This window comes from Lobosporangium transversale, assembly GCF_002105155.1.
Source record: "Lobosporangium transversale strain NRRL 3116 chromosome Unknown BCR41scaffold_45, whole genome shotgun sequence".
Classification (NCBI taxonomy): Eukaryota; Fungi; Mortierellomycota; class Mortierellomycetes; order Mortierellales; family Mortierellaceae; genus Lobosporangium; species Lobosporangium transversale.
Genome location: NW_019029023.1, coordinates 137,989 through 158,996, shown reverse-complemented (window position 1 = coordinate 158,996; position 21,008 = coordinate 137,989). Strand labels below are relative to the sequence as shown.

General features: G+C 40.8%; 3 protein-coding genes across 3 annotated transcripts; 1 reads left to right on the top strand and 2 right to left on the bottom strand.

The window, feature by feature from the left end:
* Positions 1–5,214: 5,214 nt before the first annotated feature.
* BCR41DRAFT_400073 (hypothetical protein) lies at positions 5,215–8,037 on the bottom strand (the record flags this gene model as incomplete). Its single annotated transcript, XM_022029114.1, has 9 exons — positions 5,215–5,432; positions 5,528–5,900; positions 5,988–5,999; positions 6,120–6,278; positions 6,386–6,417; positions 6,537–6,638; positions 7,649–7,703; positions 7,790–7,917; positions 8,022–8,037. 9 exons carry the CDS (start codon positions 8,035–8,037, stop codon positions 5,215–5,217), a joined length of 1,095 nt encoding a protein of 364 aa, XP_021877602.1.
* Positions 8,038–10,037: 2,000 nt separating this feature from the next.
* Positions 10,038–15,428, bottom strand: BCR41DRAFT_425093 (ATP-binding cassette transporter 1). The gene is made up of 6 exons (XM_022030534.1): positions 15,199–15,428; positions 14,900–15,073; positions 14,407–14,784; positions 14,123–14,313; positions 13,076–13,969; positions 10,038–12,956 (listed from the first exon to the last, which is right to left on the bottom strand). The coding sequence occupies exons 1-6, from the start codon at positions 15,232–15,234 to the stop codon at positions 10,106–10,108; spliced, it is 4,524 nt and encodes a 1,507-aa protein (XP_021877601.1). The 5' UTR covers positions 15,235–15,428; the 3' UTR covers positions 10,038–10,105.
* A 712-nt stretch (positions 15,429–16,140) lies between these two features.
* On the top strand, positions 16,141–17,407 carry BCR41DRAFT_326976 (hypothetical protein). The gene is made up of 3 exons (XM_022021640.1): positions 16,141–16,748; positions 16,845–16,878; positions 16,961–17,407. Exons 1-3 carry the CDS (start codon positions 16,172–16,174, stop codon positions 17,340–17,342), a joined length of 993 nt encoding a protein of 330 aa, XP_021877600.1. The 5' UTR covers positions 16,141–16,171; the 3' UTR covers positions 17,343–17,407.
* The last annotated feature ends 3,601 nt before the right edge of the window (positions 17,408–21,008 follow it).

Below are 21,008 nucleotides of genomic sequence, written 5' to 3'. Positions count from 1 at the left end.
TGGTTGGTGTCAACGAGGTCGACAGCAGATTGGTAGTAGAATATAAAGAAAACAAGGATTTTGTATTCTTTGATTTATATAAGTTTGTTTAAGGCATACCCTTTTTCCTGGTTTGCATTATAATTGATGTTTCGATTCGAGAAAAGACACCTTAAAGCTTTTTGATAGGACAAAGATGAATGGAAGGGTGAGTCTTGACAAATGATTAACATGAGGCGCCTTGGTCGTTGGGAGACCTTAGTCAGCCCAAGACGAAAATTGCGAGCATTCACTCACAAAACCGGCCGTCAGCATATGTGTTGGGTACAAGAATAATTTTAGCTACGACAGTCGGTCAGCCAATAAGCAGCTATTCACCCTTAGTGAGTTACCAGCGTAACTGTTAGGTCCATTTGCTGTAGGATCTGTAAAAAAAAAAAAAAAAAAAAAAAAAGGCACTACTGCGCGTTGCATAGTAAAGGGATGATGAAAAGATTTCCTCCCTTTTTTGAACACTTACAAATCTCAGGGGTCCAACTTCCAGTTCCGAAGCGACCAATCACGGGCTCACATATCACAACATATCACACCACGCACAAACCCTCGAACAACTTGTTGACGAGTCGATTACGATGATGGTAACACACATGTAGAAAGATCCCACGAATCCTTTTATTTCGCCAAAATAGCTTGGTCACAAGGATAGAGCAAACCTTAATTATTAAAATCTAGGATCCATTGCAGATTGAGCATTCTTATAGCTATTTCCTTCCTTTATTCAAGTTAGCGACTGTATTTCCAATATGAAGTAGTAGTATAAGTGAAAGAACACGGTTTTCTAAAGGCATAGAGAGGATAGAAAGAAGATTGGAGACCGATGTACTGTACACCAAAATGGTGGCCATTTGCACTCGACAGAAAAAAAGAAAAGAGAATAATTAAGGGAAAAGCGCAACTTTGGGGGGCGACGAGATTAAGGGGGAAGAATAGAGAGCGCATCTGTTCTAAGGATTACCTTCATTGCAGGGGCCATGAAGAGCACAAAAGGCGTATACAAACAAGTTTGCGCGAATCTGTATTATGTCTCAGTGATAAAAATAAAAAAATAAATAAAAAAATGGCTACCGCCGGTAACTTCATCTCTCTCACTTCCTCTGTGGTGTCTAAGAAGATCCATTGGTGTTTACCACTGGGTTTTGTTCCTCAATGTAAAATGTTCATCGGTAAGGTACGCTATCATGCAGAAAACCTTTACCATAAGTGGTTTTTGGGTTGTTGTGCCAGCGACGTCCCGTATTTAGGTTTACAACATCACACCTTAGTTTATCCCCCTCCCCTGTTTGTAACTCACCCTGCCATTCACTTATAACCACCATTCACTGTTCAAATTATCTCTTCTCAGCAAATAGCATAGCATGGCACAAAACAAGACTGAGAACAGCGAGCGATGCACCAAGGGTTAGTAATTGAAGCATTCTACGCCAATATTCATTTAATTCAAGGGTACGCTGTCAAATTCAGACCTTTTTTTTTTTTTTTTTTTTTTTTTTCTGGTTCCCTCTGATACGGTAGATCCTGAAACCCAATGTTAACCAACGCTCCTGTTGACACATATTGAGGATAGTTGGTAGGCCTTCTTTCCCTACTTTTTGAAAACTCTTGACCATCTTACTCCCGAACTAGATCCCCCAGCAAGATCATACTCCTCATGCCCTTGGAACGAAATACATGGTTTATGTGGCAAGAATTGCATCTTCAAAGCTGGCTTTTCCTTCAATACAGTATTGCAAACAATAGGGCAACAGAACAGCAAGGGAATCTGGAGAAACTTTGCTCTCAGGTAAATATTGGAAAAATAACCAGGAATCCAAAAATTGAAGCAAGAGTATCCATCTACATCACTCGCTTCCTCGTCCGTGTTCTGGTCTCATTCGAATAAACTATTCCACTATATAAATGTACCTCTTTCCAGCATATAATTCAAGTAATCAACTGGGCACTAAATAGGAAATTCCGCAAGACGCGTAAAGTTCAGAATTTTAAGATTGTTTTGCTGTTTAGAGTTTCGACCAAAGTCACGTAAAATAGCTTTTCTGTGGCCATCTTCGTCTTGAACCATTGAAACAGACTAATGTAAGGGAGGGAAGGACTGGGACATTGTAAATCATTCCCTCCGGACGATGCGTGTTTTTTGAACGTATTTCACTAATCTCACCTTACTGGTACTATTTTTTTTTTTTTTTTTTTTTTTTTTTAACTCATCTGCTCGACCCTTTTCTTTCATATATTTGATCACGCATTTGTTCAAAGAGCTAGACAAATCTTCTAAACACCTCTTCTACTTTTGTTCCCCAGTCAGCCTCATATCCTGCAAGCCCTTTATATGGGCATAAAAAACCTAACGGTATCTTACAGTGCACTTCCAGTTAGCTGTAATTTTTTTTTACGGAAGGAGCAGCTCTTCGCTTCTCTTCATTTCAATTCAATAAATATACTAAGCTTTATTTCTTCTCATTCATTCATTCATATCCATTCTTTACGATTCACTTTCTTCATATTATTAAATAAATCGCGACATTCGTGAGATGGTTTCAACTACCTTGTGCGCAGCAACCCAGTGTTTCAACAAAAGAGGATCATCGGTTTATGCCCCAAGCATCCATATGCCGCAGAAAATTTTTCTTGCAACTCCTCTTCGATTGCACTTTTGTAACCATTATTGGGTGACTTGGACTAGGAGATGTAGTTCCTGGATGGTTTATGAAGCCGGTCATTCCCAGCCTCAGACTTCGAAGACAAATAAAAGTTGCACGGCGCAAAAATTCTGAACGGGAACAGTCAGTACGCAAATGGTTTTGTGAACAAAAGAAAGAACCCTTTGTTGATTTATCTATGACTAATCAAGAGCATTACGGAGGGGTCTTTATTTGAACAAAAGTATTCAGCACTCCAATAGTTCTGTGTGAGATTTTTTTTTCAGACCTAAAGTCAAGGAGATCAAAAAGCTGTTTTTATTATTTTTGCCAGGCGGAAGTCTTTTATTAAGGTCTCACTATGGCTATCACACAATGTTCTGGCCTTATGAATAAAAATGGAACTACCTCTGAGGCACACTCTCAAGCCTCGGTACGTAGCACTGTGTACAAAAGGAGGAGTAAAGGGCCAGAGTCTTCTGAGCTGATACTCATTTTATAGATCGGTAGCTCACCCTCCATATGTACTGGTGCATTGTCAATTAGAAGCGCGATACGACGGCCCTGCTTCTGCATGTCGCCTTCCAGCTGCCCTAGCCATTGCACGAAGACAAATATCCTTTACCAGGAAAATTCGCACTGACCGACTTGTCCGGATAGTGAAAAAGCTATATGTATAAATATTAATCCTCATCCGCTGGCGCAAAGCTTTTGTACGCGTCCAACAACAGAGCTGTCCTCTTCTGCAAGGGTTTGCTACGCATGGAGCCCGCGTCAACTGTATCCAGTTCCATGAGGGCCTTTTGCAAACAGCTCTCTGTTATCTCCTTGTTGACTTTTGACGACTACTCGATGCTTCTGACACCTCTTCGGCCGCAGTAGCCACTGGTGCGGCAACAACCCGTGTTGTGCGTTGAGAGACAGCTTCTAACCCCTGGAGCTGTTGCCGAGGAAGAAGAGGTAGTCTCATTGATAGAGGCCACGGCTTTGCAGTAAGGATAATTTAAAGAATGAGAGGCAAAATGAATTTCATTTTATTGTTTTCATTGCTTTCCTCATTGCACGTGTCCTTTATCTTGATGTCCCTGACATTATGATATACATCTGGTTTTGATTACGAGCTATTCATCATCATTTCGAATTGCTATGGTAACCTAAAGCACTATTATGTCGATCTCCATTTCACTCATGTGAAACTAAGAAAAGGAAAAAAACAGAAAAGAAAGAAAAAGAAGAGATAAATGATGCTTGACCAATGGCAAATGAATGTTTCTAGGAGCCTTTATCCTTGAACATTTCATAAAATCAAACCAAAACAGCGTTTCATAATGATGAAAGCGTCCAGTCTTAATCTGGAACTCGTGCCTCATTCCTTAATAAAGGTTTCATATTTCACTTTTATGAGGTTTACTAAAATACAAGTATATCACTGGGCTTGTCTTGCTATTCTTGGTCAAAGGCTGGAGTTGTTAGGACTTGATAGCGCTATATTCCCGCGTTAAGGTGTTGTTGATAGATACATCAAATCGAAGAATAAAATACAAAAATAGTATTTTCCAACATAAATTTTAGCGACTCTTTCTTTACACAGCTGTCTCAAGGATAAAGTTGATTCTACAAGACTATAGCTTCAATATTGAGGGAACATGGGCCTTGATACGACATGATTAGGTATAAGGGAAAGCGAAGGCTTGATTTCTCTATAATACATCTGCAAAAGTGTCTCAATAAGCTGTTCAAAAAAAAAATGTTAAGCAGGTTGGAAACACAATACTCAAAAACGATGTAAATTAAGGTGGGCCTTTATCTGTACCAAGTGTGGCCCATGTCTACAGAGATGAGCCCTAAGAAATGAAAAAGAAAAGCAGCTGGTAGGAAACAATGAGACATTTTTGCCTATTTCCTTTTTGCAAAACTTTATCAGGATTTCGTAAAGTCCCCTAAAAAGGGCACGTAACCTTTTGCTTTGATAGCCAACAGCAGCCTCATCCACCCCCGAGGGTCCTAAAGAACTAAGGTACTCTTGTTAGCTTCTATAATATTTCTTCACTATCAGCCGATGATCCCTCTTAAATCCTCTTTATTAGCCTACTGATCTTCCTCTCGATAATTTGAATATCTTTGCAGCTGTCAGCAGCCTGACTTTGAAAATTTCGGCAAGTCGCGTTTAAAGCAAACAGATGGTGGCCAAACACCTTTATTCCCTAGTGCCAATCCCTACTCACAAACCCATACCTAAATTGGGATCAACCACTGGGTAAGATCGAGGCCTCTTTGACCTTTTTAAAATTACATGTAAAATAACAAAACGTTTGCTTTTGGAACAAAAGGTATCGAGCATTTTCTGCACTGTTAATATGGATCCTTGATATGGGGAACAAAAAGCTTGTGCCTTCTATATGGATGAACTACATGATTTGCTAATTGTTCATTTATTAAATTAAACTGTGTAGGTCATCCATAAATTTACATGTATAATTGTCCATAACTTCTTATTCTGGTTATATATATATATATATATATATTTTTTCTTTATTTGCATTTATGCAACCTCAATTCTGGGGATCGTAAGTGAAATCCTAAAGACATGCATTGCTTTGACTAGAATAGGGTTTTTCACTGAACCTTCAAAACCTGTTATGGTGAATGTATTGCTCTTGGTTGTCAATATAGTATAGAAATCAGGGTCAATGGACGTCATGGTCATTGCCACAACGTTGTCGCCTATATCTAGGACTAGGTTTGGAGACTCAACGGCCCCTACCAGCCACCAAATCAATTCAATCATCGTTTTTTGAATAGAAAATATATGAATCACTGACCAAACGAGTTGGAGGATATCATTTTGGTGATACCGGAAGCAGCATCCTTTTTAAGGCTCACTAGGCTCATAGGTTTCACTAGAATGTGCTCGCAAGCCCGCAAAGTAGCAATGGACGAGAAACCGACATTGGTGGCGGTTAGAATCTTTGATGAAGCAGAAGGAGCAGCACCATTAGGTCCGCTAAAGAGCGAAATGCCTGAGACCTTAAGGCCAATATCGATATTCCCGCTGACGGTGAATGTATGAGAGGACTTGCTTATCAAGGCCTCACTGAACTTGGAGAATGCTTCTTCCTGTCCTGGTATAACCCTTAGAATAGTGTTTCCGATGGCAGCCTTGAGAATGGCACCTTTAACCTCAGGAGTGCTTGGAGCCTCAAACTCTGCGATTGCGACACCATCATTCTTTTGTTGGATAGAGAGAGAAGTTGAATATCCGTTTTTTATGACAAAGAATATTAAACAAAAAAATATATATACAGGTATACTTACAGTGATAGTAACCTAAGGGATAGGGGGAGAATGAAAAATCAAAATTAGTGGCTATCAACCAATGTCAGTTTTCTTTTGATTTCTTTTTTTTTTTTTTTTTTTTTTTTTGTAATGAAACAGGTAAGCATTTACAAGGCCAGCAATATTCTTTATCGGCCAGGACACTCTGGGGATAGAGACTAACTTCATATCGGAGCTTGATGAGGAAAGCCCCATAGCCATTGGGTCAGGGTTGGTGAAATCGATACTCAGATCGTTAAGCATGGTCTCTCGGGCCAAGCTGAAATCAGTCTATTTGTTAAAGAAAATAAGACAATAGTATAAATATAAACACGATAATTCCTTGTGCAGAAGAGAGGGGGAAGAAAAAAGAGAGTGACAGAGATAAATCATCTTACCGCTGCAGCCGTAGCACAATCTGAAGTCCATGCTTTTTCACCATTCAAGAAAGTTATATAATCGTGTTAAATTTGCAAGACATTCTAGTTTAAGATTTATGTTTACAGTCCATCGCAGAACATAGACAATGGGATTACCTCACGAAACAACCAAGAACTTTGGATCCATCAATTGCCCTCTTGGTAAACGAAGGCTTTGCCACGGCGGTAGCAGCGTACGCAATAGCTCCCATTGCCAGGAACTGAGTGGAAACTTTCATTGTTGAAGAAGTTGAAGCTTTTTTTTTTTTTTTTTTTTTTTGATATTAGTGTAGATGGAGAATGAAGAGATAACCACCACTGGGGAGCGGAGGGGCCTTTTTATATCAAATTTACGAAATGAAGTTTTGGAGTAACTGGATTTCAACTTACAGGAAAAGATAAAAAAAAGTAAAAATAAAGCTCTCTTCAAAGGCACTGGCTGGATGCCAGTACATATTTTATCTGTATTTCACTCTCCTGGAATTTGGTTAAGTGGTTCAATCTGGTTTGGTACAGCGTCTTGTTTATAAAATCTCGCAGTGATAGCTCAGTCATCGTATTAAAGATTCCAACACCATATTCAGGCTCCTTTAACATTTAGCACCTTAAGCACCTGTATTTAGCCATTTCGCTGAATTTCGAAGTGCCTAGGCATAACTATGCCTCGAAATACCCCTTGATCACATTGATACACCATGCATAAGTAGCTCAGATATCTCTTTCTTGGTGGTTCCCGTAGGTAACGGATTGGTGGTAGAACATAAAACAGCATTTTTCATTTGACATGTTTTACCATTGGTACAGAAGAACACTTTTGTATGTTACGATATGTATCACAGTTAGGTTTTCTGACTCGGGGATGGTACGTACCTTGGAGATTTTCGATATTAGACAAGGCAAGAGTAAATAGAAGCGAAATTTCCAGAAGCGGCGCTTTTTAACACTCTCCATTTAAGTGTTTAGCCAAATGCACCACGTTCATTGGCATACTCAATATTTTTCTTTTTGTAACTTCAAAACGCATAACTGATTTTTAATCGATTTGTTTTATTGTGATAATAATAGACAGGTGGACCCTCCGTAACCGGATTTGGTGTTTTGAACAACGTTTCTAAGACATTGAAAAGGCGCTTCTCAGTTGGGCTGAATGTTGCATTGTTGGTAAATTTTTTTCAGCTGATGGAAGAGTTGATTGCCTTGAAGAGCCAAGAACTTACGAAAATCTTCCCATCTGAAGCTTACCTCGACTGCACTCTTTTGCTCGGGCCATCTTTGGTCCTTGGATCTCCAGGGATTCCTAAAGTACGAAGGCAATTGTATCTTTTACATAAGGTTAACTGTTGATCTAAAAGAAAATAGATATTGGGATGCGCCATAGCATACCGCGAATTTCCAGGTTATTGCAAGCGAGGCGCTGCTTAAAGACCCCTCCAGCTCTTCAGCTGTGGAAGAGAGATAGACCAAAGAGGAGGTGGTCTTCCGGCAACGGCTATTCCATACATTGGTCGTACCTGATAAATATGACCAACGAATCCTATAAAGAGCATCCGTAAGTCTGGAAGGCCCGCTTGATGACATTCATGAAAGGATCATCCGGCTGAAAGTACTCAATTACCTGCAATGTCTCTCATGATGATTGAAACATCCTTGATCCCATAGGCTGCATACACCCCTTGCAGGCAAAAGAACGGCAATGCTCGAGCATACGAAAACTATGGTTATTACATTTACAGATTTGTGAAGGGAGAGTCGATCTCCCAATCATTGTTGCCTCAAGCGCTTGATAGTGGTAATGAAGAAACCCCTCACAGTTTTCGCTGCTAGCATGCTGGGTTTAACCTTGCGAAAAGGAGCCGGGAAGGAAGCAGAGTATAATTGAGGTGGGTACTTGCTTTTTACGATTGCTTTCTGCTAGTAGAAAGCACAAAGAATTGGATCTAACCTGCCGTAAGGTGATGAAAGCCAAATGGGTAAATTTGCCCGCTTTACAGTCCAAGGAATAAACTAAGTGATTAACCCAAAGAAGTACCAAAACCTTGGCCTTTGCGCCGCCAGCTAGTGCTTCTTCCTTTTTTTTTTTTTTTTTTTTTTTTTTTTTTGGAACGCATAGACGGATTGGACTCGTGAAAAATTTAGGAGAAACCTGTACATAATATTTTCATAGTAATCTTCCTCACTTGCTAGACAACGATATATAAGCTAATCACTAATAAGAACCGAGTAAAGAGGAGCTCCAGGAGAGTGTGTAGATCGTGCAGATAGATATAAAGCCCCAAATGCTCATACTCTATGTCCATTAATAACAATGTTTTTGTCGCTATCCTCTACAGGGCCGGTGTCTTTACCAACATTACATAATTGGAGGCTATAATAGTAGGCTAGTTATAAAAGTGTGTTTCAGAGAAGTTTTCCTAAGTGTAAAAGAACATCCTAGAAAAATTACGGACCATATTTTAGTATCATGAAAACAAGATTTTAGTATCACCTTCCTTGGGATTTGTATCTAGCACCATAGGATGCCAAAAGAAAAGACGAGAGCTTTATCGGTAAGCTTACAAACTGAGTTACCGGAAGTCAAAGGTTTGCTGTGAAAAGGGGGAAATAAAAATAATGGCAAGATGGAACGTGGGTGAAACTGAAGACTTTGTTGAGAGAAGTTTCTTTGGCATTTATAGTGTTAGCCCACAGGCCAGGCTGTAGTAGTTTCTAGGCGAGACCACAAGAGACGGTCTCGCCTACGACTTCTAAAAGGCTCTCCAGAAAGAATTCTCCTAACTGTAGGTCGCGTGAATGCCAGAAGGTCTTAGAATTGTCCGTGATTCATCAATGAGCACGACCTCTTTTAGGTTGATGCCATTCATAATCAAATCATTCGTCCATTGAACGCGGGTAGCAACCCTCTCTGGACTGTTGTAATCTTCTGACTCACAACGTATAAGCCTGAGTGTGTAGTCCGCTTGTTGGAGAACGGCTCTGGAGGCGGCTAAAATGGACACAGGAGGGCCGAGGTGAAAATGCACCTTTAAGGATTGATGAAGGCTATCGATAGTAAAGCTTGGGCCTTATCAAATTTAGCGTAGCCGTACCACATACTTCTTTGGAAAGTTGCATAGCGATTACCACTTCCTTTTTTCTCTATTGTCCCCTTCTCTTTAGAAACACCCACAATGTTATTCACAGCAGAGTAGGGAAGGTACCAATAAGATGGCAACACTCACAGGCTTTTTATGATCAAAAGTGTCTGTTACATGCTCATACTTCATAGAGTGCTTGTTTCATGACCCAGAAAATTGGTCTTACAGATAGACGTCATATTTTGGCCACATTTGTCAACTGTGCTTCTGGATGACCCCTTTTTTTTTTTTTTTTTTTTTTTTTTTTGGATAAACTGGTTAACCCCGTTCGTTTCTTCGAAACTCGGTTTGCTTATGCAGTCGCTGTTATAGCTAGCACTTATTCAACTTCTATTTCAATTGCTATCGCTCTCGTCATTGCTTCTGCTGTAGTCATTAGGATTATTGCGAAGAAAGAGGTGCCTTGCAACGAAACAAGGAAAAGATTTTTTTAACTGTTTGAAGCATAGTGATCATTAAATGTCTTAAAAAAAAATAAAAAGTAGTTTATAAAGAACGTGTTTTTATATATTAATAGCTGGTTCCCTTCCAATAAAGAGATCGTCGAAGAAACTTTCTATGGACTTTAAGCGTTTCCTGATTCTTTTGCAAGCGAGTAAAAGATCGATGTTGGGTCCCGCAAAAGAGCTGCTGGCGTATCAAATTCCGCAACTCGTCCTTGATCCAATACCATAATCCGATCACTGTCCATCACAGTGTTGATTCGGTGTGCAATCGTCAGGATGGTGCAATCACGGAACTTTTGACGGATAATCCTTTGAACTAGTGCATCTGTCTCCAAATCAATCGCAGCTGTAGCTTCATCCAAGATCAACAACGATGTCTTGCGGAGTAATGCACGTGCTAAACAGATCAACTGACGTTGTCCCACTGAGAAGTTGTCTCCTCCTTCAAGAACCATCGCATTCAATCCTCCTTCCATGCTCGAGACATAACTATTGAGGTACGAATCTTCAAGCGCTTGCCAAAGTTCTAAATCGGATTTGGTTCCCAGAGGATCCAAATTGAATCGGATTGTGCCCGCAAACAGTACAGGATCTTGTGGGATAATCGAGAATCGTGAACGGAGGTCGTATAATCCTAGCTTTGCAATATCAATCCCATCCACAATGATTTGTCCACGAGAAGCTTCAATGATTCGGAATAACGATAATGTGAGACTTGATTTGCCTGCGCCTGTTCTGCCACAGATACCAATCTTCTCGTGCGGCTTAATTGAGCAATTCACACCCCGAAGGACCAACTCCAGACCAGGTCGATACCTCGTCTCATAATCTACAAATTCAATGCGACCTTGAGGAGGCCAATCCTGGGGAGGACGGTTATCCTCAATGATCTCGGGAGCCTCGGGCTTCAACTCTATATACTCCTGTAAACGCTCCACTGAAACAATGTTGGACTCAATTTCTGTGTATTGACGCACCATCCAGTTCAACGTCTGAGTGATGCTCATAGCATAAGTCAGCGACAGACCCACCAGACCTGGCTCCACTGAAATGTTCCTTGAAAGGGAAACTACGGACAAGAAGGCTGAGCCAAAAATGATGACAGAACTGAGCGTCTCGAGACGGAACGCCAACCATCTGTTGCCTGCAATGCTAGGATAGTACGCACGCAGGTTTTGGTCTAGACGGAACTCATTACCCTGAATAAACCGATTCTGTTGACGATACGCCCGAATTGTACTGATGCCCCCAAGTGTCTCCTGGAAATGAGCAAAGACAGGTGAGCGAGAGACAGAGTCTAATCGACGGATCTCTCTTGAAGTTGCCAGATAATAGCGCTGCAACCACAAGTAGATAAACGCAAAAGGAATGATCGCCACAATGAAGCTGGGGGTCGAAAAAGTGACCACTATCAGAACAGAGGCAACTTGGAACAATGTGCGAGAATATCCAGAGAAAGACCTAGGAAGGACCTCGTCGATGGTTGACTGATCTTTGCTGAAGCGGTTGAGGATACGTCCCATGGGCGTCGTGTCAAAGAAGATCATAGGAGATCGTAAGACGCTGATCAACATCTCATGATGTAATACACGTGCCGATCGGATGCCGCAAAAGACTTGAATGACAATGGATTGGAAGACAGTAAGAAGTGAATAGGATAAACCAAGTGCAGCATAAATTCCAATGTAATACATCACACCATGTGTATGATTTCCTTGATCGTTGTCACTACTCCAGTGTGTCAGCCAGAGCGAAGTTGAGATAGAGGCAGCCTGTGAGAAGACCATTGAAAAGATATACATAAAGACAGAGCGGTAGGAGCAAGCCTTGGCGTAAGCGAGATAAACGCTTCTATGTACACTGCCTTGCCTCATTTGTTCCTCTGTAATAATATTATTGTTAGGTATATCTGCCTTAGCAACTTTGCCATGTTGCTGTAATGATGCGACAGATGGTCGACGAAGCGTACGAACACTATTACTGATGCTGCGAATACTATCCCGACGAGCAGACTGTGGTGTACTCGAGAGGAGTGCAACTTCCTCAGCTGGAAAATCATCATTTGCTACAATATCGTCCTCCAAAACAATGTTTTCTCTCAAAACCGTTTGCTCTTCATTCTGTTGAATTTCCTCATCCCCCTCATTCGAGTCATTTCCGTATTCTGAGACAAGCTGGAAAACATCTGCTTTCTTCCGCATCAGCTCCTGGTAAGTGCCTTGCTCTACGATCTGTCCATTACGCAACATCATAATGCTAGTTGATTGTGCTAAATACTGAATCTGATGAGTCACCAAGACACGAGATTTTCCAGCCAGCAAACCCCTGGGCCCAATCACCTTGTCAAAGATGGTACGACCAACATGGGCGTCAACAGCAGAGAGTGGGTCATCAAACAGGTAAATATCGGCACGAGCATAAACCGCGCGAGCTAAAGAGATTCGAGCCTTTTGTCCTCCTGATAAATTGATGCCGCGTTCACCGATCTCAGTCATGTCGCCTCCAAGAAGCATATCAAAATCCTGTTGAAGACAGCATGCCTCGATTGTTTTTTGATAAAAAGCTGGATCATATGGGTTCCCAAACAAGATGTTGGCACGCAGTGTATCATTCATGATCCATGCTTGTTGGGGAACAAAGGCTACCGAGCCTCGAACTCGAATTTCACCTGAAATACGCTCCATATCACCACAGAGTGCGGCAATTAGAGAACTCTTACCAGAGCCAACGCGACCAATGACGCTGAGGAGACAGTCCTTTTTGAGTGCGAGGTTTATGTTAGTAATCACAGGAGCCGAATCCTTATACCAGCCATAAGTTGCATCCTTGGCAATGAGCGCGTACTTGGCAGCTGCATTGCGACCAGATAGCTTGCGCGGGTCCTCGACGATGACAGCATGAGGATCGACCTCAGCACTCGTCAAGAAGTTATAGACACGGCCTAACGCAACATAAGCTTCTACGGCAGAACTATTTAAATTGCAATTCAGCAACAAAAAAAAAAAAAAAAAAAAAAAAAAATTAGACAATGTAGAACAACAGAAAAAAATCTTTTGAGCACCGCCAGAAAAACGCATTTGAAAATGTACCTAATGACACTTGGGAACATGGACAAGGGAAATTGCAACAGGTTAAACAATGAAAGTGAAGGGAAGACAATATCTGTAGTCATGGGCTTCTTCATGACTACCGCGTAAACAGTAAATGTTGCTAATGAGACCAAGAAAGGAGTGCAAGCCCAAGTGAAGCTTTGGACAGCAGACAAGTAGCCGATCTTCTTCAGCGTCGCTAATTCATAGTCATTGCGGACCGTGAGGACTTTCTGCAAGAATGTTCCTTCCCAAGCATAAAGCTTAATAACTCGAATACCGTTCAACAACTCGTTCATCAACTTGATTCTAGTGTCCTTGTTCTTCATTTGTTGCTGCTGAAACGACTTCATGAATACTGATAGCCGGGCATTGAGAGGGATCATTAAAAGCATTACTGTTACTCCTGCAAAGATCGCCCAGCTCATGGTATCATACAACAGATACATGGCAAGTACAATTTGAAAAAGTCCACTCCATACAATATGGAGATATGTAACCAAGTCCTGGACTTTCTGAGCATCAATGGACATGTGGTTGACAATCTCGCCAACGGTGGAGGTCTGGCGGGCTGAGTTGGAGAGCCGAAGTGATTTCTGATAGATGGCAGTGACGAGTCCTGCACGGATATGCATGCCCGTGCGGAAACAGAGGTGGAAATACTGATGCAAAACTGTTGTCTGAGTGATACTGCAGGCAAACATAAGACAAGCGATGGTATAACCGCGATATAGTGGTTGTGGGTTGTCGGTCTTGTAACTCATAACAAAGCGTAGCATCTCGCGCAAAAGAACTGGTTGCAAAAATCCCAAAATATCATTGGCAGCCTTCCAAATTCCTGCAACGTAAAAAGGTTTACCGAATGCCTTGGAGATGGCACGAACCAAGCTGGGGCTGTATGAGTACATCGAGAGACGGTTTTTTTTTTTTTTTTTTTTTTTTTCACAGCACAAACTGATATTAATTAACAAGAACTTGATTGCTATGGTTATAGATGCTTTTATATAACTATATACAATAGTAAACAATAATAAAAAAGGAACTTACTTTTCACTCTTGAGCTCGTTTTCCCATACTTGTGAAAATGTCAACGAAACATTCTTAGATTTGTCTTCCTTCCTCAATACCCACAGATCATCGAATGTCAACGGTTTGGCATATCCTTTACGCATCAATCCCGTCACCCAATGGAAAGATGCAATCGAGAAGATGTTGGCTTCGTCTTCAGGACATTTTTGCTACGAATATGAAGAATATGAAATTATGGTTATTTAATACTATTATTATTACTATTGCGACTTCATAAATGACTCTTTTCATATCCAACTTACATCATCTTCATCCAGACGAATTCCAGGATCCTTACGGACCGTTTCCAGCGAAAAGACAAATGCTGAAAGAGCTAATTTGGAGCCATAGAGTGTGCTCTCGTTCCATTCGCTGGTGATAGGGCATCCCAAGACCAATGTGCGCAATTTAATTGCTGTGCTTATAAACAATAGCAACCAAAAGACAAGCAGAACATTGGATGACAAATGATTCTTCTTGTTCTCAACAATCGTCAATACCCATGCAAAGAATAGAAGCACAATTTCAACAATGGCGGACAATGATTCGATGCTGAAGTAACTTTCGTCATTATCCTTGTGGGATTGAAATATCCGAACTTGAATAGCAATAGAGACAGCGATTAAAGCAGTAATTCCAGTCTATAAAATTCCAAAAAGTATAAAAATAAATAGTGTCAGGAGTCGATCAAGGAAAAAAAAAAATTCCGTGATCATTCTGTGGCTGGTTATAATCGCAGTATAGTATTTAACATGCCTGTTTCAGGATCTGGACCCATTTACTTGAAGGATAACTGATTGTGGGCTTCTTGGCCAATTGAATGATACGCGGTAGACCAGCAATTAATAGAAATGAAACTGGGATTAAACGCAAAACTGTGTCTTCAAAACATGGTGTAAAATCAGCTGGGCAGTTAGGGTTGAACGGCCCCTACATTATGTCCATTCAAAAAAAAAAAAAAAAAAAAAAAAAAAAAGAGGAATAAGCGAATGAATGTGAATGAGCAAGATGATCAAAAGTATAAGTTCGACATGAGCCATTACAGACAAACTTACCCATGCACCATTTTGGTGACATTGCCAAATAGACATTAATGAGGTCTGTTTGTTATTGCTATTGTTCCAAAAGTAGACACCAATCAATCTGATCTGCTTTGAGAATAATCAGGGGGGGGAGGGAAAAGAGCGCAACAAGGCAAGGATGAAGATACAGAAAGGGAGTGATAATGCCAGACTATGAAAAGAGAAAAGGAGAAGCAACACAGAAGCAAAAAAAGAAAAAAAAAAAAAAGAGTGGGGAGGTGTGTGAGAGATAAGAAAAAAAGAGAAGAGGGTGTTAGAATTAGAAAAAAAGAAGTGAGGAAGCAAAGTGATTGGGATTAATAAGCCATCTCATTCCATCAGCGCAGTGTGATATTTTAAATCCCTTCAATATCACCACTGCACTTTATCTCATATTCCCAATTAAGTCTATGGTACATGTGTATGCTTTACATTTATAACCTTGCTTGAAATGAACAAGACAAATCCGCTTCTCACTCAGTTTAGGGCATACCAAAGCATTAAACACAGGAATAGTCCCGATTTATACGTCTGAATAAATGCACATGTACAGTACATGTATACTACACATGTTTATCCATTGTGATGGTCCACGCCGTCCATAATCAATGCAATCCTTGTTGGAGAAAGCCTGTATCACCTCATTCTGATTTGTCATTCAAATGAACAGCGCAGCCCTGGGGATTTTGGTTATCTCATTGAAATCTTTATTGGACAAGGCACGAGGAATGTACACGTATAGTCCCAGCATCTAGAGGGAACCATCAGTAACTGATCAACCAATACCAAAACTGCGCAGTTAAAAAAATAAAAATAAAAATAAAAAAAATGTGACTACAGAAATAAACTTTTCTTATTGAGCTTAAAACGCGTCATTTTCGAGAACAAAAATAATAAGCACGGACATTTAGACTTTTAGACATTAAAAGAATTCGTCCATGCCATCATTACCTGATCATCTTGAACGATGAGTACGCTGGAACATGAATTATTCGGGTCCTTTGATTCAGATGACTCTGAGCACGACATAATAGGCTACAATGAGCCCGTCCTTGAAAAAGAAAAGGAATTAAGCATAACAACGATAGCGACATCCACAACAACAGCAAAAGAATACGATATACTGCTCGATAACGTATCGCTATCCCTTCGTTCTGATCCTATCTTTCAGAGTATTATGAATTGCACTGATGATGAAGATGACAGTAATAGCTGTACTCCTTCAAATTCACGCCTGGAAAGTATGCGCCATCATCACCAGTCCCATCCATATATTGAGGGCCTGACTCTCCACTCCAACATCTTAACACATCAAGATCAAGCTAAACTCATGGCTCAGATCACCGAAAAAAACTTTTTCAAGGGCGGTCAACAAAACCAAGCCATGTGTTTCGGAGAACGCGATCTTGAATGGCTAGAATGGCTTGAAGAAGTGATGAAGGAACGCGGAGTGCTGAGTGAACCCTACTGTCGAGGTGGTATTAATGGCTGGACCGAAAGAGACCCTCTGTTTGATCAGAGCATTATGAATCTGTACTACCCAGGTCAGGATATCTTTTTTGAAGAAGAAAAAGAAGAAGAAGAAGAAAGGATTTAACGCATAACATTTATTATTATTATCTTTAAAAAAAAAAAAACAGGCGATGGTATCAAACCCCATGTGGATTTAGCACGGTAAACGTCCGTTATGACGACTTGTGCAAACTAGCTGAAGAATTATTTGCAATCAAGCTAATCCAACTTCGGTGTTTTTTAGATTTGAGGATGGTATCATCATTGTGTCGCTAATTTCTGCAATCAACATGGACTTTTATCCAGCGAGAAAACCCATGTCTCCAGAAGACCCACCAGAAGGTAGCTCCACATCTTCCCGATCCAGTTCATTCACTGAAGAGTCACTAGTAGAAAGGAAACCCAGCTTCACAGTCCGTCTAAAACCAGGATCAATTATAAGTATGCAGGGTCCTGCAAGGTATTTATGGGAGCATGGGATTCAGGAAACTTCACAAGATCTAGTAAATGGAGAATGGGTTACAAGGAAAATTCGAGTCAGTGTCACTCTTCGTAAAATGCGAGCAGCTGCCTGGGAAGTTGGTAGGCCAAGTGCTCTCGACAATGGAGCTGCAGATAGAAAATAAATATTACGTATAATACAATTTAAAACTATAATCCGCTTCATTTGGTCACGATCCCATATTCTTTGAAGACTCAAGTGTATTGGCAGCCATTGACTCGCTTGTTGCGAGTCTTGTCGCGAGTCCATCAGGTAATGAGATGCCACCAAACCAATTCAATAAAGGATCGTGACCAAATGAAATGGGCGATACAATCTCATTGTTCTAAAAATTCCCCTGTATTTCCAGACAAGGGTATGGCTTTATTTCCCATCTCCACAATAAGCCTAAGTGTTCACGTACATGAATTTAGCGCAATTGGCTGAAGAAATCTATTAAGGAGATTAAACGATTTGTACATGTTGTACATGTACTCTTTGACGTATATTGTCTTAATATATATTACGTATATACACGTGACGCAGTACCCCTCATCATACTAGTAACACTTTGCTCTGGTGCTTTGCCCTTTTTTTCCTCTTTTCATTCTTTTCTTCTTTTTTCCACTTCTTCACCTTTATCTATTCAAACAATCAAACCTCCCTCCTTTCTTAACTACCTTACCTACCACATCGCAGTAAATTTTGATCTACCACATCATATCCCACAACTAAATATCCAATTGCAGAATTTAAAAAATGGTCACAACGCGTTCTAGAGGAAATAAGCAGACTTCCGCTGCTACAACAGATGCCACTAATAACGGGGCAAAGCGAAAGGGAGATGATCCTTCAGCCCCAGTAGTCGAGGAGCCTGCTACAAAGCTGCCAAAGACTGATTCGACAGACACACCGCTAGAGGAGCTGAAAAAAGAGGAGCTACCTCGTGCGCCTGCACCCACGCCTGCGATAACACTCCAGCAACCTATCCTGGACAACAACAACAGCACTAACAGCTCTGACACTGCTAATGGCTCTATCGCGCCTGCAGTCGATCCAGTTCACACGGCAGCTGAAACGCCATCGACTGTTCCACCAACAGCAACAGCTATTCCCGACGTCGCAAGCTTACCGACGGATGCACAGGCAGCAGTATTGGAGGAGACATTGAAGGAGCCAGCTCCTGAAGTAGCGCCTCTTCCAGATCTTGATACTGTGCTAAGCACCGAGCCATCTATTGCAGCCAATATTTTGGCTACTACACCATTGGTGCCACCTGCCCCTCTTTCTCAGACAACCATTGCGGCTCCTACAGCTCCTCAGCTCGACACTATTCCAGCACCAACACCCATGGCCACGATGGGCCCATTGGTAACGGCGACAACGACAACTGCTCCAGTTTCGGTCTCAGGTGATGCGGCGCCCTCACAGGAATCGACGCTTCATACAACAGAAACCGTAATTGTAGACTCCAATGATAGTAATATTGTTCCCGGAGCAGCTACTATTGAAACTACGGCAAGAGCAGTTGATGGACAGCCACCAGAAGCAACCACTGTCTATTCCACGACAGTGCCAGCTCCAATGATTCCAAAGGTTGTTCAGCAGGGCAACGGTGCAATTGGTATCGAGACCGCAACGCCTATTGATCCTGCTGCTCCAACTCAAGCTACCAATAGCCGCCAATCTGCGGGTGTGCAGCAGACAGGCAAGAAGGAGGCTGCTGCATAAATAGGCCTCAAAAAAAAAAAAAAAAATTGCCAATCCGAGGTCCCTTCTCCCCTCTTTGAACGGAAGAAAAATTTGGAATTGGGCCATTTATTTTTTTTTTTTTTTTTTGTACATATTGATACAGACTAAAAAAAAAAAGTGAAGGGGAAAGAGAAAGAGATCGACTACATATTACATAGTTCTTTTTTGTTAGTATTTTTGATAAGATGCATTTTTTTCTTTTTCATCATGTTCTTTGATGTTAAGAAGAAAATCATCGCTAAATAAAACCAATAAAAAAAATAAATAAAAATTCGAGAACAATCTGCGTAAGCCTACTTTCCAGTTTCTATGATCGCCATCCTTTTTAGGTTATCTTCTATAAATGATGTAGGCTTACCCAAGTCTGTTATAAGGCTGTTGATGACGGCACCATTGAATCATTTTTTTCCTAGACAAATAAAAGAGTCATAGACCATAGACGACGCGATGTGGCAACCCTTGCCTCATTGTCAAACACAAGTCACCAGGACTTAAATTTCTTATTCTCGTCTGGGTTCCACAAAATTTCAAAGCATTAAAGCAAATTGTCTACTGGACTTTCCTCTACTAACTATAACAAGCATAGCTTTTTTTTTTTACATCCAAGCTTGCAGAGTGATATTTTATATATATTATGCGGCACAAAATATTATGTACATAACATGGTAAACGATATTGCATCATAGATCCCGTTTCGCCTACATGTTCATGTACACTCAAGAGGTCCATTAACCTTTGATTCAAGCTATTTAGCGCCTAAACAACGATGATGACAACAACCTGCTTGCTGATCTGTATCAAGAGCTTTGGTTCAAACTATCCGCTATTAGGCTTTCGCCATAGCCAAATGTTTGGCTGCCGGGATTATGGTCCCTTCTCATTATCCCTTCTTCTTGGCACAAGGTCTAAGTAGGAACTAACTGAGTACTAATTGCTTCCGTTTAGGACGACTGTTCGGGCTCCATAGGAAACCGAATTAATATCTGAATAACCACCACATGTTATTGACCACTTTGCGTCCCTTAAACAATACTTTTATCATACACATGAGCTTTTGTTAAGGGGTGTATCAATGCTTCGACAAACATGTATCCTTTGGTGGCAATGTTACAGCCCTTGAATTATGGAAGCGCTGCAAGTATGCAGAAAATGGAGACCCATTTTTGTTTTTTATCAGCAACAGACGTAGCTTCAAAAGGCTCATCCCTCAAAGAACTAACCCTAGACCCCCTTCATGCACAAAAGTGGGACAACATTGTCTGTTTCTATATCCCAAAAGCATACTATAATCCCATTAAAGACGTTCAGAGGCATTGACTGCCTCATGGTTCGAGGATAAACTGGCATGCAGTCGAATTTTATTATTTTGAACACGATATTTTATAGAATAATATTATGATTTCAACCAATGGGCTACTGCCCCTCAATCAGCGGATCCACGACAATCAGCCACTCAAACACGACAGCCCAATCAATGGGCATGGCGGTGGCAAGCACAGTCGAGACCATAACTTCATATCACAAGGCATATAGAAGTCTTTTTTTCTTTCTTTTCTTTTCTTTTCTTTTTGTTGTATATAAAAAAACGGATTAGACAGAAGTCGTTGCGGCGTAACGCGTCCATATTGCTCATGTTTGTCGCAAGAGGTTGAAAATACAGGAAACATGGCCAGTTACCTTACCTTTAGTAAGCACAAGGGAGAAATTCAAACATATCAATGTATATGACTATAGAGCATCATCAGGTGAAAGGATTATTTATACATTTGAATAAGATATCTACAAGGTGAGTAGCGGGAGCCTTTTTGTAATATCCCGCCATACCCGGTACGTAATATTCTGACCTTATGAAAAAAAAGAAGTATCTCTGCAATTGCACCCCCATTTTTCTATGCCACAAGTTTGAGATGACACTAGAGGCAGGTGCTTGTGCGTATGCAAAAGCTGGTCAATAAGGCCAATGATCATTCGAGTTTTTGATCGTTCGGCTTTAGGCGCAGTTACCTCTTAAGACAACTAGAGAAGGAATAAAGTATCCGCTTTTGTTAAACACAAGAAT

Coding starts and splice junctions, on each gene's coding strand:
- BCR41DRAFT_326976 (XM_022021640.1), top strand. CDS start 16,172: ATGAGTACGCTGGAACATGAATTATTCGGGTCCTTTGATTCAGATGAC. Junction 16,749..16,844: donor TATGAATCTGTACTACCCAG/GTCAGGATATCT, acceptor AAAAAAAAACAG/GCGATGGTATCAAACCCCAT. Junction 16,879..16,960: donor CCCCATGTGGATTTAGCACG/GTAAACGTCCGT, acceptor GGTGTTTTTTAG/ATTTGAGGATGGTATCATCA.
- BCR41DRAFT_425093 (XM_022030534.1), bottom strand. CDS start 15,234: ATGTCTATTTGGCAATGTCACCAAAATGGTGCATGG. Junction 15,074..15,198: donor GTCACCAAAATGGTGCATGG/GTAAGTTTGTCT, acceptor GACATAATGTAG/GGGCCGTTCAACCCTAACTG. Junction 13,970..14,122: donor AACGAGCTCAAGAGTGAAAA/GTAAGTTCCTTT, acceptor GTACTCATACAG/CCCCAGCTTGGTTCGTGCCA.